Here is a 26,767-nt window from a genome sequence, read left to right on the forward strand (position 1 = left end):
CAGACTGCAAAGGACTGTGAAGTATAATAGCAACAGGATGCTGAAATGGACTTCTTATAGGATTTTGACTCTTGTTAGAGGATATGGTTGCTATTTAAGCAAGCAAGGTGTTTTTCTGTATTGAATGCTGTGAGGAGGTAAACTTTTCTCTCATTGGTGATCATAATTGTTGTTTTCTAGAAGGTAAAAACGAGAATTAGAGCGAAAGTTTTTTCAAAAGACATTCCAGTCAGTCATATTAGTAAGAAAAGGAAAGTACTGGTCATTTTTATGATTTGGAACTTTTATCTTTTACCATTTTTAGAGGTAGTGTTACAAAATATCGATATAAATGTCTTGCTCCTTCATGGCCACTGAGTGCCTTGATGAAGGAGGTGTGTGACATTTTTCTTTTCAACAGGAAAAGACTTGGCCTTACAAAGAATACAGGCCAGCTCCTGGTCCTTTGGAACAGCTTTTGCCTTTCCTACTTGTTATATAAACACTGATGTATTTCCTGAGGTACCATGCAGTACCTCAGTTATAATATATAAGTTTACTGTTTAGTATACTATGTAATATTTTTAATATTTCCGTTATGACTCAACTGAGGCCTATAAGTTTAGGTAATTTGTGTCATTTCATGTAATGTCATAATTGAGTATAAAAGGAGATATGGGGAATTTTTAATGTTTTTTCCTTTAAGCAGGATGCCCCTCGTTTCGATGATCCACAAAGCCCACAGCGCATTTTGCTGTTCACAGGTTTCATTTCCATATGCTTAGACTTCCAGCACATTTTCTGGAAGCCTGGAAAATAAAAGTAACAACTTCAATTTTTATTAAAGAGCAGAGGAAATTAAATATTTTCCATGGTATTTAGTGTTAAGTAAAAACCAGGGGAGAAATATACAAGGACAGTTGTATGCAGCATAAGGAGTAGTAAAAGGGAAGGTTGTAGTGATATACACCTATGATATACACCATGATTAAAACACTCAGAATAACAGGAATAGAAAGAAATTTCTTAACCTCATAATGAACATCTGTGGAAAACCCAAAGCTAATATTTTTAATGATGAAAGATTGGATGCTTTCATCTGAAGATATGGAACAAAACAAGGATATCTGGTCTTGCCACTTCTGTTTGAGAATGTACTAGAGATTTTAGCCAAAACTATTATACAAGAAAAGGCAATAAAATGCTTAAAGATTGGTTAGGAAGATGAAAAACTCTTTCCATTTCCAGATGAGATATCTTCTATTCAGAAAAAACTAAAGAATTTTTTAAAAAAGTATTAGAACTCATTATTGAGTTCAGCAGAGTGATAATATACAAGATCAAAATATAATAATTATTTTTTTTAGTGTATTTCTATACACTTGCAATGATATAATGAAACTAAGACATGCACTTCTAATAAGATGAAAAGGAATAAAATAATTAGGAATAAATTTAGCAAAAGGAATACAAAATGAATACTCAGAAAACTACAAAGCATGGTCAACATAAATAAATGAATGTGAGATAAATGTGAAAACATCCTAATTTCTTGGATCAGAATATTTAACACTGTTGAAATGGCACTGTATGGTTTCATTGGTATGAGGTACCTAGAGTTGTTGAATTCCTAGAGACAAAAAGAATAGTTTTTGCCAGGGGCTGGGCAATGGGAGAATGAGGACTTGTTGTCTTACGGATGTAAAAAATTAATAAACAGAAACCTAAATTAAATAGACCAGAAGGGAAGCTATCACACCCTATGAAGATAGCGGAGCCCAACAGAAAGAAGGAGAACTTTCTCCTCTTGCCTCAAGATCTTGGCCAATGAGAAACTGTCATAACTTAGCCAATGAAAAGCCACTGTACTTTGAACCCTCAGTTTGCTCAGATCATTCTTTGTTTACTATAGCCCTCCCAACATCCTTTTCCCTTCTTTAAAAGACTCCTCTCCTTGCTCCAGGGATCTTGCATGCCAAGGTTGCAGATCCCAAATTACAATTCTTTGCTCGTCCTGGATAAACCCATATTTTGCTGGAGAAATAACTGACAGTCTATTTGTTTATCTCAACATGTTTGTGGAAGATGAAAATTGGAGATTGGTTTCACAATGGCAATGTATTACATAGTACTGAACTATACAGTTAAAAATGGTGAACATGTACATTTTATGGTATGTGTATATTACTACAATTATAAGTAAAGTTTTTAGGGCAAGAGAGTGAAAACACAACCACAGAATGGAAGAAAATTTTGCCAATCTTATATCTGAAAAGGAACTTGTAATGAAAATATCTAGACATAACATAATTTATAAAAATCAAATAATTCAATTTAAATATGACAAAGGATCTGAATACACATTTTTTCCAAGTAAAATACACAAATGTTCAAGGGCATATGAAAAGATTCTGGATATCATTAGTCATCAAGGACATGCAAATCAAAACCACAGTGAGATTCCACTTGACAACAATTAGGATGGCTAAAATTAAAAAGTGAGGCACGGGGCTTCCCTGGTGGTGCAGTGGTTGAGAATCTGCCTGCCAATGCAGGGGACACGGGTTCGAGCCCTGGTCTGGGAAGATCCCACATGCCGCGGAGCAACTAGGCCTGTGAGCCACAATTACTGAGCCTGCGCATCTGGAGCCTGTGCTCCGCAACAAGAGAGGCCGCGATAATGAGAGGCCCGTTCACCGCGATGAAGAGTGGCCCCCACTTGCCGCAACTGGAGAAAGCCCTCGCACAGAAACGAAGACCCAACACAGCCATAAAATAAATAAATAAATAAATAAACCCAAAAGTTAAAAAAAAAAAAAAAAGTGAGGCAATAAGTTTTATCGAGGATACATGGAGAAATTTGAACTCTCATATGGGGTGGAATGAAGATAAAATGGCGAAACTGCTCTGGATAAAGGTCTGGGAGATCCTCAAATATTAAACCTAGAATTATCAAATGACCCATCAATCCCACCTAGGTACATGCTCAAGAAAATGAAAACACATGTTCGATCAAAACATATATGAATTTTATAGTAATGTGATTCATAGTAAGCAAAAGGGAGAAACATCCAAATGTCCATTAACAGGTGAATAGATAAACACAACATGTTTTATCCAATCAGTAGAATATTATTCTGACACAAAACGAAGGAAATATTCACGCATAGTTGTCTCTTGAAGAAATTATGCTGAGTGAATGAAGTCCTTCTAAAGGCCATATATAATTCTTTTAATATGAAAGAGCAGAATATGGAAATAGAAAGTAGAGTAGTGGTTTTTTAGGCTGGGGGATTGGAGGAAGAGGATAAGAAGATTAGCAGTGATAGCTAAAGGGCGGAGGAGTTTCTTTTTGAAGTAACAAAAATCCTCAAAAATTGTGATAATTGTGTGTATCTGCAAATATACTGAAACCATTAAAATGTACACTTAATGGATGCCTTCTAAAGTATGTGCATTATATCTCCATAAAGCTATTCAAATAAATCAGTGCATGAAGTATTTTGCAATGTAAAAGAGTTTTGCAGTTCAATCTCTTGGGAAGCTATCACACCCTATGAGGATAGCTGAGCCCAACAGAAAGAAGGAGGACTTTCTCCTCTTGCCTCAAGATCTAAGATCTTGGCTCAACATATAAGACTTTCCAGGTTAAACACATCCATCACCTCACTTAGTCACCTTTATTTTTGTTTGCATGGTGAGTATGCTTAAGATCCACTCTCTCAGCAAATATCAATTATACAATACAGTGTAAGTATCAGAATCATCATGTTTTAATCTTTAGATGCAATTTTATTAGTCAGTTATATTTCAATAAAGATGGGGGCAGGAAGAGTTTCTAGGTGCATTCCAATTTTAAGTACAATTTATAGTTTTTCTTCTGTCAGTGGAAATAGGAATACAATTGCCTTATATATATATTATAGCTGTTGACATTTCAAGGTTTTCTAGGCACACAGGGAACACTGATCTAAAATAAATTTTTTTCCAGTGTAAAATGTACACCTGAGAAGTTAATGCACACACTTCACAGCCTGTGGTTTGACTGAGATTTGTCCTGGCACCCAGCTGACTGATTCAGACCTCCTACCAGAGCCAAGTGCGCTGGGATTAGGTACCTTAAGTACTTAATGAGTGGGGATGGGGCAGGGATGGGTGGAAGGTTCAGCGCTGTCAAGGACCAAAGATGAAAATGGAGCCGGCCCTTTACTACAGACAGTGAGTTCACATTTAAGTGTCTGCGTTTCTTAACAAGAAGCACAGCTCCACGAATGGCCATACAGCCTTACACCAAGCCCTTGAGCCCTGGTGGACATAAAACCTTGTTCCAGGCAGGGCAGGCCGGAGCCATCCTCTTATCTGTACTTGCTCCGTCTTGAAACTGAATCAGGAATTCCAGTGCACGAGGAGCTGCGGAAGACAGCAGAGGCAATCCTGGGGAAGGAAAAATTTCTGTCACAAACCAAAAGTGCCAGGCGGGGACAGGTCCCATCCCAACCACGGAAAGTGGTTCCGCTGACTCAGGCTTCCTCCCACAAGCTGTCACTCAGGCATGAGGGGGTGTGGCACTGGGACCTGTCCAACCAGGAGGCCGGTGAGGCCGGTGGGCGGGGCGACGCGGCGCACCGGCGTGGACGTCGGTTCTTCCCACCGCGTAGGGCTGGCGGCTTACCTACCCTTCAGGGTGTTTGGTAGCGCTTCCGTCTCTTCTGCTCTGACCTGCTCTGGTGGTTGGAGTCGAGGGAAGGACGCAGGAAGACCTAGGAAATCTCGCAATGGTGAGTGTGCTGCCCCGGGGAGCGGAGACGGGGTGGAGGGACTGGTCGGAAGCGCCCGGAACCGGCCTCTTCGCGGTCAACTCCGGAGTCTGCGGACCCGAATCCACCGGGAGCGCCCCGCGGACCTCAGTCCCCTCCGATTCGCAGCATGGGGGCTGAGCCGGCAGCCGGGACCCGGTCCATGCGGGTGGCGTCTTCAGCCCGACCCCGGAGCCTCTCTGGGCAACTCTGCACCCGCAGCCCCGTGTCTCTTCCAGATTGTGCGTTGACCACGGGGAGGGTCATTAAGGGACCATTCTGTTTCCTATAGTAGAGGGACCAACTATAATGTCCCTTGTCCTTTTAGTTTGAAAGGAGGTTTTCATTTTTTATGGATTACAAGTTTATATCCATTACTGTTTAAAGGATCAGATCTTGCAGTAGTTTCCTTTGTAGAAAAGTGTAAATTCCTAAGGGAGGAAAGTATCTCAGGACTCCCTGCCCGCATATCCTCCTCCACTCTTCCGCTGTTAACTCCAGCCACCCTCAGATAACTAGTTTTGATGACTACCTCATCATCCTTTTAGTGTTTCTTTATACACAAACAATCCCGTGCGAATGCCTGTTTTTCTTACAGTTTTTGTTCTTGGAATGATTACTTGGGATCCACATATTTGATGTTTGACTACTGAAAGTTAAGCCTCACCCCTCCCTTTTCCCCTAGTGCTTCTTACCTGGACGGGCTGATAAGAAAGCCTGGAGGCTCCTGCCCTGTGAGTTGCTGTTTGCTGGGGTCTCCTCCTGTGCCCTATGCTGCCCTGTATTGCATTGTTGACCCCACCAAGCCTGGGTTGTATACACTGAGAACTCCGAGTTGGCAGTTTCTGTTAATCCCTTGTACTTCGGGAGCAGGGATATGAGAATGGGGCCCTCCTTCCAGTGGTCCTGGGTTGATGTCTCAGCTGGAACCTATCTGTGTTTAGAGTGAAGGTGTAACTGAAGCTGGGTTTGCGCAGACATTAGTGCTGAAGGGAGGAGTGGGAGAGTAGGAGGAGGATTACACCCTGTGAATGAGGTGAGTCCAAAAGACAGTCACTACTTAAAGGGCCGTTATTTCAGAGAAAGTGAAAGAGAAGAGACAGGGAAAGGCACCCAGTAGGTGATGAGATTCCAGAAGGCTCACCAAAACTTTTAAAATAACTTTTAAGAGGCTGTTGCCCCTTCATCTATTACAACAAGGATCCTTACCCTCTGGGTTATGATGGACAACACCCACTGTCTCAGTTTGGCACAGCAAAGAGATTAGTTCAAACCCAACATAAGTGAGTTCCTTAAATTCTATAAAGCGATCAGTGTCATGAGGAGGCCTCTAACCCTGCTGGCAGTGATGGGAGGCTCTCTGGAGGAGGGCCTTAAGTTGTCCATAGGCTTCTGATGCAAGGCACTGCCTAGGTCCCATCTTAATACGCCATTAAAGCTGTAATTGTCTCCATGTACTGGGATCTCTTAAAAATAGAGGGCTCCACTGAGGTGCCTGTTATGGCTTTGGTACTGGAAAGAGCACCCCAGTCAGCTCAGACTGAGTACTCACACCTACTTGTTACATGATGGAGCTAAACCTTGGCCCTCTGGCTTATGCCTCCCGGTGGAGAGATGACATTTCTTTCTACAGTCCTTTGAAACACGCTGTGGTGGTGGAGGAGCCATTGTCTCCAACACCTTGTTTCCCTGGGTAGTTGCTTGGGATTAACTGAATGCACAGGTCTGGGGAAGTGCATAGACTAAGGATGACAGTACACCCTGAGGTATTGTCAGGGTGTATTGGAACTCAGTGGAGACTTTCTGCCCTTCATCCCTCAATTGGGACAACCTTGGTAGATAAGCACACCCATGGTTCACCACACCTAGGGAAAAATCAGGAAGTCCTCAGGGGTGAACTGTACAGCTCTGTCTTCTTCTTCTTCTTCTTTTGGTGTAGACTTAAGTGTTTTTAGATCAGTTTTAGGTTTAGAGAAGAATTGAACAGAGATGATAGAGAGATCTCACATAACCCTTCTCCATCCATACAGTATTCACTGCTTTTTAAATCTTGTAGGACTGCTACATTTGTTAGAATTGCTGAACCAATACTGATGCATTAAAAGTGCACAGGTTGTATTCGTGTGGACCTTTTGTATTGTGTTATGTAATGTATGGATTTGGCAAATATAGAATGTGTCCATCATTTATGCACATGTAGTGTAATTTTACTTACGTAAAAATACTCTGTGCTCAACCTGTTGATTCATCTCTTTCTCTGACCCTCAAATCCTTTAAAACCAAAGCCAAAAATCTTCACAGCCAAAGATCTTTTTACGGTCTCATGCTTTTGTTTTTTCCAGAACCTCATATACTTGGCACCATACGGTATATGACCTTGTTAGATTGGCTTCTTTCACTTAGCAATATACTTTTAAGCTTCCTCCATGTATTTTCAGGGCTTGATACCTCATTTCTTTTTATCACCAAAGAGTATTTCATTGCACTGATCATTTATTTATTAGACTCTTAAAGTATATCTTGCTTAACTCTAACTCTTGCCAATTATGAATAAAGCCTCTACAGATTTTTGTGTACAGGTTTTCTGTGAACATAAGATTTGAATTCATTTGGACAAATAGCAAGGAGTGTAATTGCTGAATCTTACTATACATAATAAGAGTATATTTTTTGAAAGAAAGCTCCTGTCTTTCATTGTTAGGGTACCAATTTCCTTTCACCTCAGCAATGAATGAGGATTATCTTCCCATCTTCACCAATATTTGCCGTTCTGAGTATTTTGAATTATAGCCATTTATAAGTGTGTCGTGATACCTCGTTGTTGTTTACTCAATTTCCCATTGACATTTGATGTGGAGTATGTTTTCATGTAGCATATTTCTTTTTGGTGTGTCTTCTTTGGGGAGCTGTTTGTTCAGATCTTTTACCCATTTTTAATTAGGTTGTTTTTCTTCTTACTGTTGAGCTTTAAGAGTTCTTTGCATCTGTTGGATACCAGTCATTTATCAGATAAATGTTTTGCAAAGATTTTCTCCTACTCTCTGACTTGTCTTTTCATTTTCTTAACACTTTTCTTTCTCAGAGCAGGAATGTTTTCATTTCAGTGAAGTGAAATTATACTTCTTTCTTTTACAGACCTTGCATTTGGTGTTACATTTCAAAATTCATCACTAAGCGCAGAGTCACCTACATTTCCTTCTGTATTATTTTCTAGGAGTTTATTACTTTTGCATTTCACATTGAGATCTATGATGTGTTTTGAGTTATTTTTTGTGAAATGTGTAAGGCCTGTGTCTGCATTCATTGTTGTGTGTCTGTGTGTGTGCATGTGTTTTATGTGGATATCCGTTATTTCCAGTGCTATTTGTTTAAGAGGTTCCCTTTTCATTTGGATTTCCTTGCCATCTTTCTCCAAGTTCAGTTGAATACATTTGTGTGGGTCTATAGGAAAGCAACTGATTAACCCTCAATCTCAGTCTCTTATTGATTTCAGGAGCTATCTCTTTCATTGTGGATTCTTTCAGATGTTTCACAGGGATAATCATGTTATAAAAACAAATGTTATAGATTTAGCTACAGGATTCATGAAGATGTTCATTCTCAGGAAGTGAAAGTTCCCTCTGTTAGTAGTTTGTTTTCATAAATGGATGTTGGATTTTATCAGATTCTTTTTCATTTTGCCCTTTGTTCCTTTCTGATATTTGTACTTTTTGTCTTCCCTCTTTTCTTAGTTATCTTGACTAGATATTTATTAATGTTATTAATCTTGATAAAGAACTAGAGTTAGGGACTTCCCTGCTGGTCCAGTGGTTAAGGCTTCTTGCTCCCAATGCAGGGGGCCTGGGTTCCATCCCTGGTCAGGGAACTAGATCCCCCATGCATGCTGCAGCTAAGAGTCCGCATGCTGCAATGAAGATCCCACGAACTGCAACTAAGACCCGGTGCAGCCAAATAAATAAATAAATATTAAAAAAAAAAAAAGAATCAAGAGTTAAAAAATTTTTTTCTCCATCGATATCCCCCAGTTACCTTACTTTTTTTCTAATTTTTTTTTTTTTTTATAAATTTATTTATTTTATTTATTTATTTTTGGCTGTATTGGGTCTTCGTTGCTGCACATGGGCTTTCTCTAATTGCGGCGAGCGGGGGCTACTCTTCGCTGTGGTGTGGGGGCTTCTCACTGCGGTGGCTTCTCTTGTTGCGGAGCACGGGCTCTAGGCACGTGGGCTTCAGTAGTCGCAGCATGCAGGCTCAGTAGTTGTGGCTCGTGGGCTCTAGAGCACAGGCTCAGAAGTTGTGGTGCACGGGCTTAGTTGCTCCCCAGCATGTGGGATCTTCCTGGACCAGGGCTCGAACCCGTGTCCCCTGCGTGGGCAGGCGGATTCTCAACCACTGCGCCACCAGGGAAGCCCTCTAATTTTTATTATTTCTTTTATTCTGTTTACTTTGTGTTTCATATGCTCTTCTTTTTATCGTTTCCTAAGGTACATGCTTTTACGTTATTGTTTACACATCTTGGTGTTTTTCCAGTGTATTTGTTTTATGGCATAAATTTCCCTCTAGGCACTGCTTCTGCTGCATCCCACATCCTTTGACACATTATGTTTTCATTTCATTTAGTTCAAAATAAATTTTATATTTCTTGAGACTTCTTTGACCTTCTGTATTATTTTGAAGGGTGTTGTTGAATCTCCAGGTATTGAGAGGTTTTCCAGCTCTTGCTGTTATTGATATCTAGATTAATTGCCTTTGAGGTCTAAGAGCATAGTTTGTATGGTTTTTCTTCTTTCAGATTTGTTAAGGTATGTTACATATCCCAGAATGTGTTCTGTCTTAGTGAATGTTCCATGTAAAGTTGAGAAGAATGTGTATTCTGCCCTTGTTGCATAAAGCATTCCATAGGTTACAGTTAAGTTGAGTTGTTTCATAGTGCTTGTTCAGCTCAACTCTGTCCTTCCTGATTTTCTGCCTGCTGAAATTTATAGCTTGTGATAAGGGGGTGTTCATGTACAATTATAATAATGGATTCATGTATTCCTCCCTGCCTTCTTCACGTCTTTCCTTAAGTACTTTGCCCCTTTGTTGCTATGTATGTACACATGAAGGATTGTTATACCTTCTTGGAGAATGGACCTTTTTGTCCGTATGTAAAGCCCCTTTTTATCGCTGAGTTTTCCTTGGGCTGAAATCTGCATTATCTGAAATTCATATACCAATGCCAGCTTTTTTTTGATTAGTTTTGGCATAGTGCATTTTCCTCTATCCCTTTACCTTTCATCTACCTGTGTCTTCATATTTATAATGGGTTTTTTGTAGACAACATATAATTAGTTTTTAAAATCTGATATTACTGTATTTGTCTTTCACTTGTATTGAGACCATTGATGATTGAAATGGTGATTAATCAGTTGGATTAATATCTACCACACATTCTTCTGTTTCTATTTGTTGCCCTTGTGCTTTCTTTCGTTTGCCTTCCCCCTTTTTTCTACCTTCTCTGGCTTTAACTGAGCATTTTACCTGATTCTTCATTTTAATCCTCTCTTAGCCTATCAGTTACACATTTAAAAAAATTTTTTTTGGTGGTTGCCCTTGAGTTTTTAGTATATATTTAGAATTAGCCTACGTCTTCTGTCAAGTAACACTATACCTCTTCATTGGTTGTACAGGTATCTCATACCACACTATTCTCAATTCCCTCCTGTCTTACCTTACTTATCCACAAGGTTTTCATTACCAGTGTCATTGTTGCTAATATTATTTTACACAAAGTCTTATCTGTTATATATGATAATATTAAAGATGTTTATTTATTCCTCTCCTAATCCACCTTCATCATTTGTATTCTTTCTTATGAATTTTGAACATTTGTTTCAAAGTAGATGTAGTAATGACAAATTCCCTCAATTTTTGTCTCAGAAAGTCCTCAGTTCTTCCTTGTTTTTTAAGGATAATTGTCCTTGATGTAGTATTCTTAGGGTAGTTTTAATTTCAGAACTTTAAGCATTTCAACCCACTCTGTTTTTGCTTGTTTGTTTTCTGAAAAGATGTCCAGTTTAATTCTAATTTCTCTATACCTGAGGTCTGTTTCCCCCTCTGGCTTCTTAAAATATATTATTTTTGCATTTGATTTTTCTCTAGTTAGAGTATGATATACTTTAGTCTTCTTTTTAGGCGTTTTTGTGTTTAGTGTTCACTGAGATTCATGGATCTACAGTTGTTGTCTATCATTAATTTTAGAAAAATCTCAGTGATTGTTACTTACATCTTCTGTTTCTTTCTGTCTCTCTTTTCCTTCAGTTATTTTCATTATGTGTGTTTTTAATCTTCTGTTAGAAAAAGTTATGCTAGGGTTTATTGATAGTGTGTTCTATCTGTTTTGTTCCTTTTGTCTTTGCATTACACTATGGTGAAACATTTTTTTTCAGTACAGGCCTTAAGAACAGAATATTTGTGGCATATTTCAAAACGTCTTTATTTTCTCTTTCTCAGTTCCAGAGACACCAGTTTGCCTTTTGAAGTCATTGGTCTCATGGCTCTAGGAAGACTTTCAGATGTTTTCATTCTCTTCTAGTAAGATTGAAAATCACAACTTTTAGGTTCAAAAATTCCAGAGTGTAAGTTGGCCAGGCAGCAGCTAGCGTGGCTGCTCAGGAAACATTAGGTCCTGCAATTGCAGAATGGAGACCGTATGTTGTTTTGGAGGAAACCACTGATGAAACCTTTACATATTTTATAATCGTGGACAAATTCACCATCAACCCATATGAACTTAAGTGAACTCGCTAGCAATCTGTAGCTCTTAACCTGTTCCTCAAGGGAACAGGGTTTGATCAGAAAGAGCTATTCTGGCTATTATCTCTGTATGTGTTCTACAGTTTGGCTGGAACAATCCCTGAGGCACATGAGTGGAGGGATTTTGTGGTCTAAGTTGTTATTCCTTTTTCGTCGGGTCTGAGCTCTAAGTTTAGAATAACCTTCTAACTGCATGAAATTACACATAGAGAGAAGGGAAGAACACAGTCTGTGATCATTATTGCACAACGTAAAAGCAGTGCTTCCCCACAAGAAGATTTACATTCAGTCAGGTGCATCTAATTACTTCCAAAGGCCTGGAGGACTTTGGAACAGTGGGGCCAGCTGGGCTTTGGTAAAAGTTTTATTTCTACAGTTCCCCTGGACTCTCATGTTTGGTGATAGGACTAGGAAGAAAAGCTTCCAGTTCTCCTCAGGAGACTCATTCATTGAAAACTCATGCAGATTTGACCCTCTACCTCATGGAGTGCTATAAATGGTGGATAATAAGGGAGAAGATGAAAGAATTTTCTCACACAAAATCAATGTTTTTAAAATGATATCTGTTTCACTTGTATAGCATTTCTGTCGTTTCCCAGCAATCTCTGGGCTCTACCATTAATGAGGTATACGTTATCACGTGATCACAGAAATAATGTGTAAATAATTTCCATGTGTTCATGATGCCGTTAAATTTACGAGGAAGCATGGAGAGAATAAGTTTCTCATGATCAAGTCATAGAATAACTCTTTGGAAACAACAGATTCATAAGTAACCTTACTGTAAATGGAGTATAGATGTCTAGTGCTGTCAGTCTCATGCATCTTACTGTACACATATTTTGGGTGTTTTAGGACTCATTGGCTATTGAGGATGTGGTTGTGAACTTCACCCTGGAGGAGTGGGCTTTGCTGGATCCTTCACAGAAGAAACTCTACAGAGATGTGATGCAGGAAATCTTCTGGAACCTGGCCTCAGTAGGTAAGGATGGTGACGTTCTTTCACCTAGTCAATTAGAGAACAAATGCTTTGTGCTACTTGACATTGTTCTAAGATGTGGAATTGGGGAAGGGAGGATGTTGGGATATCAACTGGGCTTGGTCACCCTAAACAATGGACATAGAATCAAATAATTCTTATTAATTTCTAATATTTTGGAATAATTTTTTGGGTCTGCATTTTAGGAAAAACATGGGAAGATCATGACATTGGAGATCAGTACAAAAACCAGGGGGGAAACCTAAGGTATGTCACACTCACAATACAAAGCATTGTCTCAAGTGAGAATCCTGGTAAATTATGAAATTTTAAAAACCAGCAAACAAAACAAATAGCCCCTTCTTCAAATTTAGTTTTTCGTAGAAAATTTCTACCAAAAACATTTTCTTAAATGTGACATAAATGTTAGGTGTTTGCAAAATAGTTCACTTGCAAATATTATTAATAAACCCTATATTTGAATATCACTTTTAATAGTAGGAAAGGTGAAGTCCCATTGCAGTACATTCAGTATATTCAATTTCTAACAGTTCACACAAGGTGGAAAACCTATACTATTCCTATAAATCATAATAAATACAAGAAATATAAGATCAATAAAGAAATCATTAGAAATGTGCTTTTCAGTTTTCACAGAAGTCCTATGGTAGAGAGACTCTCTGAACGTAAAGACAGTAGTTCCTGTGGAGAACACTTCAGCCTTATTCCATCTCTCAATCTGAAGAAGAAAACTACTGGATTAAAACCATGTGAATGCAGTGCATGTGGAAAAGTCTTCATGGATCATTCATCCCTTACTAGACACATGAAATATCACATTGAACATGAACTGGGAAAGTTTCAAAAATATGGTGACAAGCTATATAAATGTAAGCACTGTGGTAAAGCCTTTAATCATTTCACTTCCTTCCTAATGCACAAAAGAAGTCACACTGGAGAGAAACCGTATGAATGTAAAATATGTTCTAAAGCATTGAGTACTCTCAGTTGTCTTCGAAAACATGAAAGAACTCATACTGGAGAAAAACCCTATAAGTGTAAGGCATGTGGGAAAGCCTTCACATGGCTCATAACCTTTCAAAAACACATGATAACACACAGTGGAGATGGACCTTATAAATGTAAAGAATGTGAGAAGGTATTCATTAATCCCAGTTCTCTTAAAATACATGAAAGGAGTCACACTGGAGAGAAACCCTATCAATGTAAACAATGTGGCAAAGCCTTCAGTTATTACTGTTCCTTACGAGTATGGAAGAACTCACACTGGAGAGAAACCCTATGAATGTAAGCAGTGTGGAAAAGCCTTTAGTTGTCATGAAAGCATTCAAACACATGAAAGAATTCACACAGGAGAGAAACCCTATCAATGTAAACACTGTGAGAAAGCCTACAGATACCACAGTTCTCTTCGAACCCATGAAAGGAGTCACACTGGAGAGAAACCTTACCAGTGTAAACAGTGTGGAAAAGCCTTTCGATGTAAACAAACCTTTCGAGCACATGAAAGGAGTCACGAGGAGAGAAACCCTATGAATGTAAGCAGTGTGGTAAAGGCTTCAGTTATTTCAGTTCCTTCTGAATGCACAAATGGCATCACACTGGAGGGAAACCGTATGTGTGTAAAACATGTTCTAAAGCATTGAGTAGTGCCACATCTCTTCAAAATCATGAAAGAACCCACACTGGTGAAAAGCCCTATGAGTGTAAGGAATGTGGGAAAGCCTTCACCTGGCACAAAACCTTCCAATATCACATGATAACACATACTAGAGATGGACCTTATAAATGTGAAGAATGTGAGAAAGTGTTCATTAATCCCAGTTCTCTTAAAATCCATGAATGGAGTCACACTGGAGAGAAACCCTATCAATGTAAACAATGTGGTTTAAGTTTTAGTTCTCAAAAAGGTTTACAAAATCATGAAAGAAATCACACTGGAGAAAAACCCTATGAATTTAAGCAATATGGGAAAACATTGTTTGTTACCAGTTCTTCTCAAAGACATGAAAGGACTCACACTAGAGAGAAACCGTATGTGTGTAAAACATGTTCTAAAGCATTTAGTACTCACAGTTCTCTTCAAAATCATGAAAGAACCCACACTGGAGAAAACCCCTATGAATGTAAAATATGTGGGAAAACGTTCAGTTCCACCTATGTTCAAGTGCATGAAAGAAGTCACACTGGAGAGAAACCCTATCAGTGTCAGGAATGTGGGAAAGCCTACATTTCTCTGTCAAGCATTCGACGGCATATGAGACTGCACACTGGAGAGAAACCATATAAATGTGAAGAATGTGGGAAAGCCTTTTATCACAGTAATTTACGAAGGCATGAAAAGGTTCACTAGATAAAACCTCTTGTTTGTAAACAGCTTGGGAAACACTTCAATTGGCCCACATCCTTAGACGTGAAAACTCCTATGAAGAAGTATAAATGTGACATGAGATAACTTGATGGAAAGTAATCCATGCCTAATGTTCCAGAAAACCTTCAGTATGAAAGGCTTGTTTTAAAAGTTTTTAAATATACTGTGTTTAGCAAGGATCTTTCTTAGAGTGTATCCTTGGACATAGGATTTCTACTAATTTCAAAAATAATATTAATTTGTGTTCTGTAAGTTGTCTTTCAACAATAGTACATAAGGTTTAAAGGTAGTGATTTTAAGTTTAATCAAATGATTTTTTTCTCTTTCTGTTTTGAAGTCTGTTGGATCCATGGGTGAATTAAAATGTATTTCTAATATGTAGGTAGGCTTAAATTTTTAAAATATTCTATTCATTCTCTGTTAAAGGGTCATTGAAAATGGCAGCTTGGTATTTTCCTACTGGCCTTGGGTGGCAGTTCCCATATACCCCTAATCTATTATATATATTGCACCTTTTTTACTGAGAAAGATCCTTTTTGGGGGGTGATGGGTATAGGAGCCTTTTTCAGTTTTCCATTCTATTAAACACTTGGAATAAATTTTTATGTACGGAAAGGTTGTCAAAGAGTATACTTTTACATAAATCATGATTTTCCTCTTTGCTTTTTGTCTCTCCTTCTGACTGGTAGTTGGTGAATAGAATTTGAATTAAGAAGAGAGACTTATGGGACTTACCTGGTGGTCCAGTGGTTAAGACTCCGTGCTCCCAATGCAGAGGGCCCCGGTTCAATCCCTGGTCAGGGAACTAGGTCCCGTGTGCCGCAACTAAGACCTGGCGCAGCCAAATGAATAAATAAGTACTGAAAAAAAAAGGGAGTGGGGCTTCCCTGGTGGCGCAGTGGTTGAGAATCCGCCTGCCAATGCAAGGGACATGGGTTCGATCCCTGGTCCGGGAAGATCCCACATGCTGTGGAGCAACTAAGCCTGTGCGCCACAACTACTGAGCCTGCGCTCTAGAGCCCATGAGCCACAACTACTGGGCCCATGTGCTGCAACTACTGAAGCCCGCACACCTAGAGCCCGTGCTCTGCAACAAGAGAAGCCACCGCAATGAGAAGCCCGCGCACCGCAACGAAGAGTAGCCCCCACTCTCCGCAACTAGAGAAAGCCCTCACGCAGCAACGAAGACCCAACCCAGCCAAAAATAAACAAATAAAAATAAAATTAAATTTAAAAAAAAAGAAGAGAGACTTGTGATAGGACAAAAAATCTATAGAGTTGGAGATACATTGCCTGTGAGTAATGTTAGGAGCTAGATTTACCAGAATTCATCTCCTTTGTGACTCTGTGTTATAAGTCATCAGTTGCATTACCTGAGTTGGATTGAAAGGCAGATGCAAAGAGGGTATTCTTCAGATTTTGGAGCCACCACACTGGGAGAGAGACAGATGAATAGGAGGTTTGAGGACAATGTCTTGCAGCTTATTTCCCAGATTCTGTGCCCCTGTAGTTAAGAGTATCCCCAACACCACCAACAAATATTTGATTTCCATTTTCTTAGAAGTCTAGTTTTCCCCTGATGTCTTCACAAGTTCCACATCAAAATCCATCAGAGTTTGAATTTTTCTGTAAGGCCTTTTATGTCCACTTGGAAAGTAATTCATGTTTCATCGTTGGGAGTATTGTCTTATTACCATCTTCTGTAGATTATATCTTTATAATGTCTAATTTGTATAGGAAACACCTTATGCCATTAATAGTGCTAGTGAGTATGTTTTCCTGATTCACCATGACATTCAGAAGGGTGCAGCCAAAGAGATCAACATGGGGGTTTGTTTCTCTGCTGCATTGGGTAGTGTCTGCCTTGACCCATTGTTTCCATGTGAGAATAAGCTCCTTCCTCATATCAGGAATACTGTGGTTCTGAAACCTAATGGTGTATCCCAAGTGGTATCTACCTGGGGACATCCTCGTTCATGTAAATCACATCATTTCCTCCCATCACCATCTGTAGACTATTTCCAGCTCTCAAGCCTACTCTGTGCCTGCTTACATGGAAACATCTTTAGAAATTCATGCATATCCCACTCTGGAAAATTTCCTGAGGCAACATCAGTGACTGTGAGTTGAGAGGGCAATAGAAACAGTTGGCAGAACCTATGTTATGGGCACATTCCATCGGCCACAGTAATCCCGGCTGTCTCTTATTTGTAAAATATGTTTGCTTGCTTGTTCACACAGTACTTCAATTTTTACTGAGTTTGAATGGGGAATCATACGCTCTGGAATTTGTCTGAGTAACAGTTACTCCATTATTGTCTCCCTCCCCACACCCATTTACCATAAAGGCTTTAGCAGCCTCTGTTTATGCATCCAGGTGTCTCTAAACCACCCATGGTGGACACAAGTTATCCAAGGCATTCTTGTACCAGAAACTAGTCTCCTCAGCTGTTACTGCACACAATTAGAACAGCTCTGCTGGCAGCTGACAGAGTTGTTCTGTAAATGGAGGCCCTCCCATGGCCAGAGTTGAGCCTCCACAGCCAATTTCCCATTTTGCCTTGGGTCATGAATGTAGGACCCCTCAGTTTTGCTAACCAGAGTCTTCCTCGTTAAAAAGGCATTGGTACTTGCAGCTTAAAGCAAAAATTGGCCCCTCTGTCACATCCCACTTGCTGAAGGAACTGTGTTCCCCCCAAGTTAATGTCTTTTGTTCTGGAGTAGGTCACTTCTTTCTGGACACATGGCCACTTGAGGAGTCACTTGGGATCCCAGGAGAGACCAGGGAGTCCACATACTTTATATACAGGGTGCTGCCACCACACCTGATGGGGTCCACTGCAGAGATGCTGTGTTCTGTCCCTAAATCAAACAGGCCATCTGGGATGAGAGATTGGACCCAAGCATTAGATGGATTAGTCAAACTCCAGGCAATCGTGCTAGCAATAGAGAATTCCCCAGCCAAGAATGGAACTCATCTGTACGTTGTTACAGATCCTTTGGCCACTGCCAATGATCTAGGTGCCTCAACCACCAATCACAGCTCCTTATCCAAGGGTGCCCCCTTTGGCATTAAGAAGTCTGAGAGTAACGCCTCACAATATCCAAGTCCAAATCAATGCCAGTCCTTACTCTGTGCATATATTAAACCTCAGTCTGCAGAGGCTCAGTGTTCAGAGTGATAAATTGACTTCTGGGAACACTCTCACCTGGGATCTGATGGTATTAACCTTGGTTCTGTGAGCCCTCACAATCCGTAACCACTTAGAGACCTCTAACCTCAATGTTAGGCAATATTCATGGGACATCCCTTCTCTGCCATGGCTGCCTTAGTGACTGACCGAGGCATCTGATGTGAACAAACACACCATTGGTAATAAACTCAATAGACATAGTTTCCTGACCAAGGAAGGGGTCCCTACAGCTGATGGCAAACAGACTTTGTAGGGCCCTTCACCCCCTCTACTGGCTACTTGCTATGCTCTAACCTTGGTGTAGATACTTATATACAAAAATTACTTACACTATCACACATAACCCTTCTGAAACCAAAATGCAATCACTCACCGACACACGGTAGAAATTATTGATATCCACTCAATTCTGAAATACCAGGCTGTTGAAAAAGGCATTCAGTGGCAGTCTCAGGACCCCAGTCTACAACCCTCATAGGATGTCCTAATGGCTTACTTAAAGCTTGCTTTCTTCTATACATAGGTCTTCCTGCTGTTCAGGGCATTATTCAGATTTAATCCTCAGTCTTTGGGGCCAGTTACTTTGTTCTGGTCATCAGGCTTACTGTTATCTTACGAGTAGAGCCTTTCTATACTAGACATTTTATCAGTGACATTTCTGGCCACTCCTACAGGTCTTTGGTTTATTGTCATAGTACATCCTGGCCACCACATGTATATCCCACTCCCAGTTCTTCCTCCTAACATCATCCATAGACTGGGTAACCTACATGTCTATTTCATTTTGGGCACCCTCCTTCAAACCCCTCTGGCCCATCCAACACAAATGTGCTCTTTTCCTACAGTTTACAATCACAGACTCATCGTCGTTGGAGCCCCTGGCACTGACCTGGGCACACATGATGTCATTCAACAAACATATCATTAATGCCAATCAAGAAATGTCAAAAAACTTTCAAAATGCATGTAGTAGTCAGCTAATGCCTCAGGTGTTTTCCATGAAGGACAACTCTCTAGCGGACATGGTAGCTGATGACCACTTGGCTTTGCACTATTTATGAGCCAGGGAGGGAGAGTTCTGTTCCCCTAGGAGGGCTGCTTGCTTCATGTGGGTGGAATACACTGGCAAGGTGCCACCAGTAACACAAATGAGACAGCAAATTAAAATAAACAACAACAACGTTATTGAAATATTTGAACAGAATTCCAGAACCATACTGACACACTTTCCTGGATCCCTTAAAATACCCGGGAATGACAGGATTCCAATGTTGTTTCGAAGCTTCATCATCTTATTTATGTGTTGCTTGTGTCACGTGGCTTTTCAATTAATATTCAAAGTCATTTAAATGAGATGTGGCATTATTATGTCTATAAACCTCAGGAGTGAACTTTAATAAAGAACTGAACTCATTTTTGATATTTCACTCTTAAGGCTTTGGGTACCTGCTCCCCTGTCTGGCCTACAATGGATAACTAAGTTAGGAAGGGTGACACACGCTCCTTTTCTTTTTGTGTCAGCAGGTAGAAGGGTCAAACCTTGAAAACCTGCAGCCTCCACTTGTACACACATTAAAGTGCCAAGCCATTCTTTGCACAAGCCTTCTGAACCAGCTACCTTTGCCCTACTCTTGTTAGAAAGTACCTTTGAGTAATAAATATCTTTCTACTGAGGCACATGACAACATTAGTGTTGACATCTGATCCTGTTTTAGGTATGGGGTTGATCCTGCCCTCAAAAGGGCAATGATAAAATGGAAGGTAACTCATGGAAATTGTCTTCAGGGTGACAAACATTCAGGATAGGGAATTTTCAGAAGTGAGGAAAGAAATTCAAATACAGAGATCCAAGCATGATCACAGAATAAAAACTTTGAAACCACCGACATGGTCACCAGCAGAGGAATGAATTAGTGAATTGGTGTAGTCTTATAAGGGAAACACACAGAGCAACACAACTGAGTGGATGGTTCTGCTCTGATATGTAAAGAGCTCTGAGTGATCATTATGTTTACAACAAGACAAGAAGCTGAACAACCTGAAAAGCAACACCTGTTCTTAGAGTCATGAGAGAGTTGAGGTTACATGGCAAACAATTCTCCCCATATCAGAGACAGACAAATAGAATTGTCACCCGGAGGTGAAGCAACTGGAGCCAGCAACCTCTAGGAACACTTAAACTGGTAACTTGAATTTGCTGGAGACACAGATTGGACTAGCTTGAGATTTAAAACCTCTAGGGAGTCCAGTCTCAGGAAACTCCCCCAAATTTATCAGTTTTTCTGCAAGAGCCCAACCAGGTTCTCATCATGACTGATGGAAAAACACTGCCTCATGCTTCACGCAGGAATCTGGGGAAACCATTCTGATATGTACACAAAGCATTCTGTTCCCTGTAACTCAGGCTCTCTCTTAAAGAAAACTAATTTGTCAAAACCTTATCTGAAATGGGACAGAGCACACAGACAACTCCCTGACCCTTCAGGTTTTCTCTGTGACAAAAGAGAAGGAATGAATACTAAGAACCTGTTCTGAGGTTCATAGTCCAGGGTTTCTGTCATGCCAAAACATTACAGGCTTAAATACAAGAGAACATTCTTCCACACCAGTACCTTCTTACTATACCAACAGGGCTCGGTATAAAAAGAGTGGATTAGAACAGAGAGCTGGAAGACACAGACTACTTAAGATTGAGTTTCTAGGGATACCCAAACACAGCAGGAGAGACATACACAAGGACAGTTGTATATAGCATAAGAAATAGTAAAAGTGAACCTTATAGTTATAATCACCTATATTAAGAAAGACAGATACCAAATTAACGATCTAAATTTATACCTCAATGAACAAGAAAAAGAACAAGCTAAACCCAAAATATAAAGTGAGTACTCTTGGGCTTCCCTGGTGGTGCAGTGGTTAAGAATCCACCTGCCAATGCAGGGGACATGGGTTTGATCCCTGGTCTGGGAAGATCCCACATGCTGCAGAGCAACTAAGCCCGTGTGCCACAACTACTGAGCCTGCACTCTAGAGCTCGCGAGCCGCAACTGCTGAGCCCACATGTCGCAACTACTGGAGCCCACGCGCCACAACTACTGAAGCCCACGCGCCTAGAGCCCGTGCTCCACAACAAGAGAAGCCACTGCAATGAGAAGCCCGCGCACCGCAACGAAGAGTAGCCCCTGTTCACCACAACTAGAGAAAAGCCCGCGCACAGCAACAGAGACCCAACGCAGCCAAAAATAAATAAATAAATAAATTTAAAAAAATAAAGTGAGTACTCTTAAAACTACGAAACGTGGTGAAAAGAAGTGAAGACAAGTGTAAATAAATGGGAAAACATCCCAATTTCATGGTTCAGAAGAGTTAACATCGTTGAACTGGCACTACTCCACAAAATGATCTGAAGATTCAATGTAATAACTATCGTAATGCCAGCTATAATCTTTGTAAGAAATTGGCAAGTTGTTTATATATGGAATTGCAAGGGACCAGAATAGCCAAGCCACCCTTGAAAATGAAAAACAAAGTAGTAGGACTAACAAGTCTTGATTTCAAAAACTTTAAGCAAATGCACTCAAGGTAGTGTGGGGCTGACACAAGGATAGATATAGAGATGTATGTATAGATTGAGATTTGAGAAATAAACCCCTACAGGGACTTCTCTGGTGGTGCAGTGGTTAAGAATCCGCCTGCCAGTGCAGGGGACATGGGTTCAAGCCCTGGTCCGGGACGATCCCACATGCCACGGAGCAACTAAGCCCGTGTGCCACAACTACTGAGCCTGCACTCTAAAGCCCAGGAGCACAACTACTGAGCCCGTGAGCCACAACTACTGAAGCCTGCACGCCTAGAGCCCGTGCTCCGCAACAAGAGAAGCCATCGCAATGAGAAGCCCGAACACTGCAATGAAGAGCAGCCCACGCTCGCTGCAACTAGAGAAAGCCCGCACACAGCACCGAAGACCCAATGCAGCCAAGAATAAATAAATAAATTAATTAATTTAAAAAACTCTAAAAAAAAAAAGAAATAAACTCCTACATTTAAGGTCAGCTAATCTTTGACAAAGTTTTCAAAAATGGGAAAAGAATATTTCTTTTCATAAATTGGTGCTGGGCCAACTGGATGGCCATATGCAAAAGAAAGAGGTTGTACCCTTGTCACACCACATACAGTAATTTATCAATAAGGATCAAGGCTGTTAACATAAGAGGAAACCTGTAAGAAACTTAGATAAAACATAGGAAAAATTTCCTGAACTTAGATTTGGCAAAAAATGTTGTCTATGACATCGAGGGCATTACATAAAAAAAGAAAATTGGTAATTTGAACTTCATCAAATTAATGAGTTTTGTGCTTCAAAGGACACCATCCAGAAAGTGAAAACACCCTTTGAAATCCTTGTGTACTATTGCTGGGAATATAAATTGTACTTTTGTTATGGAAAACAACATGGCAGTTCCTCAAAAAATTAGGTACTGAGTTACCATCTGATCTTGCCATTCTACTTATGGGTAAGTACTGTAAAAGTAACATAAAATCCCCTAAGGAAAAGTAAAAATAAGAGAAATTCCCTAAGCAAAGAAAATAGTGGACCAGTGTTGCTAATGGGGACCCAGAATAAAGTGAAGCCAAGTAGTTATGACAGACCTGGGGTTCAGTCAAGTATTCTGTGTTCTTAGAAAAATCACAAACAAAAACTATAAGGACCTTGATTCTGCTAAGGATCCTACCTGGAAGAGCCCCTAAGGAGAACCTCCGATGACAGCCAATTATCGAAAACTTGTCAGGCTGCAAGGACCATCCAGTCCCCTTACAAGTCTCTCAATTTTGGTTTCTGAGGTTTTTGTTTTTATTTTAATTAAATTAATTAATTAATTAGTTAAAATTTTACTTACTAGATCACTGATTTATTATAAAAAGATGTAAGTAATTCAGGAACAACCAGATGGAAGAGATACATAGGGCAAGGTATGGGGAAAGGACCAGGAGCTCTCTCCAGGTGCCCCAGTCTCCCCATCTCCATGTGTTCACCAACGAGGAAGCCCCTGAGGCCTTTTTTTTTTTTAATCTCTCACCCTATCCCCCCGTTCCCCAATGTACTTCCCCTTAGAGACACAGACTCTGTGTATCCTGGTTTGCAAACGTTAGGAATAATAATGCTGTCCTTTTGCTTCAAGATAATCCCAATTCTTTTCTGGAAATTACTTCTAGTTTAGGACAACAATACACAAAAGAATTGAAAACAGGAACTCAAATAGAGGTATTAGCATTATTTACTATAGCCAAAAGGTGGAAGTAACCCAAGTGTCCATCAGTAGATAAATGGATCAAAAATATTTGGCACATATATATAATGGAGTATAAATCAGCTTTAAGAATAAAGCAAATTCTGACAAATGCTGCATCATGATTGAATCTCAGTGACATAATTGTAAGTGAAAGTAGCCTGTCAAAAATAGTCAAACACAGTATGATTCCATTTGTTTGAGGACATAGAGTAGTCAAATTCATAGAAAAAGTGGTTGTTGCCTGGGGCTGAGGGAAGTGGCTAATGAGGAGTTTTCTAATGGATATAGAGTTTCAGTTTTGCAAGATGAAAATTGTTGGAGATTGTTTTCACAATGTCAATGTACTTCATACTGCTGGTTGCCCAGGACTGAGGAAGATGGTGTTAAATAATAAAAATTCACCTAAGTAAATTTTCAAGATCTGATTGGCCTTATTCAACAATTTATGAATCAGGCAGCATCCTATCTAGCAAATAGAAAGGAGCTCCCAAGAGCTATAAAAAATGAAAGGTTTTTAAAGGCAGAGAGGACGTGGACAAGGAAGTCATTAAAAAAAAAAAAAAAAAAGGATTATTTCAAGCACAGTCATGTTCCTTTAGGGCACAAAAGGAGTCTATTAGGCCAATTACCTCACTAGTGTTGACCAGGAAATTCCAGATTGACCAGTTAGGATTATACTCCTGGAGGAAGTTGAAACTGCAATTTGGTTAGGTATTAGTTTTGATTTGGTTACTCGGGCTTAGCACAAGTGACTCCATTTTGGGCCTGTTGTTTCTTTTTAACAGTGGGAAGATTGGGAGTGATAGCTAAAGGGGAGAGGGATTTCTTTGTGAGGTGATGAAAATGTTCAAAAATTGTGGTGACAATAGGCATATCTGCAAATATACAAAAAACCAGTGAATTGTACACATTCACGAATTGCAGTGTATAGTATGTGCATTACCCCTCAATAAAGCTGTTGGAATAAATAAATAAATGCATAAAGAGCTTTGCAATGTAAAGGAGTTGCAATTTAGTCTCTTAGGCATATTAGAGTTTTCAGGTTAATTAACACAACGATTTCCTCCCATAGTTACCTTTTTGGTGTCTGCTGAGAATGCTTATTCCACTCTCAGCAAATTTCAAGCATACGATATAGTATCAATATATGTATATCAATCGTCACATTGTTATCTTTAAATATAGACAATTTTATTAGTTATACTTCAATAATGCTGGAAAGGAAGAGTTTCCAGGTGCATCCCATATTTACATAATGATTTATTGTTTTTTTAATTGGTGAAAATAGGAATCAATTGCCTTAGAGATATTCTAGTCCTTTGCATTTCAAAGTTCTCTAAGGACATAGGCAAAAACTGATGTAAAATAAATTTCCTCCTGTGTAAAATGTACGCATGAGAATTTAATGAACACATCTCACGCACTGTGATTGACTGAAAAGAGTCCTTGGGCCCAGGTAGGGCTAGGGCTGCAGGGTTCAAACCTCCCAGCAGAGCCAAACGTCTGGGATTCTTTCTCTTAAGTACCAAATGAGTGGGGAGGGGGCAGGGATGGATGGAAGGCTCAATGCTGTCAAGGATCAAAGATTAAAATGGAGCCAGACTGTATAACAGTTAGTGAGGTCTCATTAAGTGTGTCTCTCTTTTTTTTTTTTTTGGCTGTGTTGGGTCTTCGTTGCTGTGAGTGGGCTTTCTCTAGTTGCAGCTAGCAGGGACTACTCTTTGTTGCGGTGCGCAGGCATCTCTCATTGCTGTGGCTTCTCTTGCAGAGCATGGCTCTAGGCGTGTGGGCTTCAGTAGTTGTGGCACACGGGCTCAGTAGTTGTGGCACGTGAGCTCTAGAGTGCAGGCTCAGTAGTTGTGGCTCATGGGCTTAGTTGCTCTGCGGCATGTGGGATCTTCCTGGACCAGGGATTGAACCTGTGTCCCCTGCACTGGCAGGTGGATTCTTAACCACTGCGCCACCAGGGAAGTCCAGCAATAAAGTATCTTTAAATTTAGGTATGTACATTGTTTTTTTTAAAACATAATGCTATTGCACACTTAATAGATTACAGTATAGTATAAACATAACTTTTATCTGCACTGAGAAACAAAAAAAATTTGTGTGACTTGCTTTATTATGATAAGCACTTTATTGCTGGGCTCTGGAATTGAACCCATAGTATCTCCAAGATATGCCTATATTTTCAGATCCACTTTGTCATTTAGTCCATTTAATCTATACATTCTGAATCTATATTAGCAAGTCACACAAATTCAGGAAATTATACTAGGGCAAATTTATTTTTTTATTTATGTAGTTTAAATTTTTGTCATAAAAGTAACTTCTCATTCACTCATAATACCAAAACCTTAAATCATGTTTGTCTCAATACCCTCTTGCCAAGGACCACAAGACATACCTGTAGTTGTAGAGAGTGGTGTATTGACTTGAAGTAATAACCATGACTGTAAGGGATAAATGACTATGGGTGTATTAGTATAAAGGTGCTCAAAAGTACTCCTTATAGAATTTGGACTGGTGTTAGGTGATTTTGTTGATATTTGATGAAGCAAGATGTTGCTCTCTTTTGGGTGTTGTGAGGGGGTAAATATAATTCTGTGATTAGTAACCATAATCCTTTGGAATGTTTGGTCATTTTTATGGTTTGGACTCTGAGGGCTTTTACCATTTTTAGAGACATGATTACAGAGTTTCCTTGATCTTGTTGTGATCCATCACGGTCACCAGATAGCATTGTCTGATGGTGGAGGTATGTGACATTTGTCTCTTCAACAGAATAAGACTTGGCCTACTGGTGAGTGGGACACAGCTCCCAGTTATCCAGTGCTGTTTTCCTTTCTCACTTATTATCTAAACATTTAAACATTTCTTAGTGTGTACTGTGTCGTATATCTGACATATCTACAGAATATTCCACCCAACAACAACAGTATATATATTCTTCACAAATGGACCTGGAACTTTCTTTAGGATAGAACAAATGCTAAGACATAAAACAAACTTCATTAAATTTAAAACACTCGGAAAAAAACAATCTATGGTCTGTGATAACAATGGAATGAAATTAGAAATCAAACTTAGGAAAAATTGGGGAAACTCACAATTATGAGGAAATTAAACAACACACTCCTAATGTGTCATAGAAGAAATCAATAGAGAAATGTGGAAAATAGTTTGTGTTAGAGGAATTGAGGACACAATATACAAACGTTTCTGGCTGCATCAGAAATAGTACTTAGAGGAACATTTATAGGTATAACTGCCTATACTAATAAAGATCTTAAATCAATAACCTCACTTTCCATCTTACACACATGACAAGGAGCAACCAAACC

The 26,767-nt window shown here is 39.7% G+C and overlaps 1 protein-coding gene across 6 annotated transcripts in view; it reads left to right on the plus strand.

Moving 5' to 3' along the window:
* The first annotated feature begins 2,961 nt into the window (after nt 1–2,961).
* Nucleotides 2,962–26,767, plus strand: part of LOC309658658 (zinc finger protein 136-like) — a 65,323-nt gene continuing 41,517 nt past the window's right edge. For 2 of the 6 annotated variants that reach the window (XM_082457489.1, XM_082457481.1), the window contains exons 1-3: nt 2,962–4,757; nt 12,426–12,552; nt 12,756–12,816. In XM_082457489.1, the coding sequence (XP_082313615.1) occupies nt 4,755–4,757; nt 12,426–12,552; nt 12,756–12,816 (191 nt within the window). In that variant the 5' untranslated portion in view covers nt 2,962–4,754. Of the gene's footprint in view, nt 4,758–12,425; nt 12,553–12,755; nt 12,817–26,767 lie in introns of those variants that run through there. The other 4 variants (XM_082457488.1, XM_082457487.1, XM_082457484.1 and 1 more) reach the window with 4 other exon arrangements.

Source organism: Balaenoptera physalus (assembly GCF_965194825.1).
Source record: "Balaenoptera physalus genome assembly, chromosome: 3".
In the NCBI taxonomy this organism is placed as follows: Eukaryota; Metazoa; Chordata; class Mammalia; order Artiodactyla; family Balaenopteridae; genus Balaenoptera; species Balaenoptera physalus.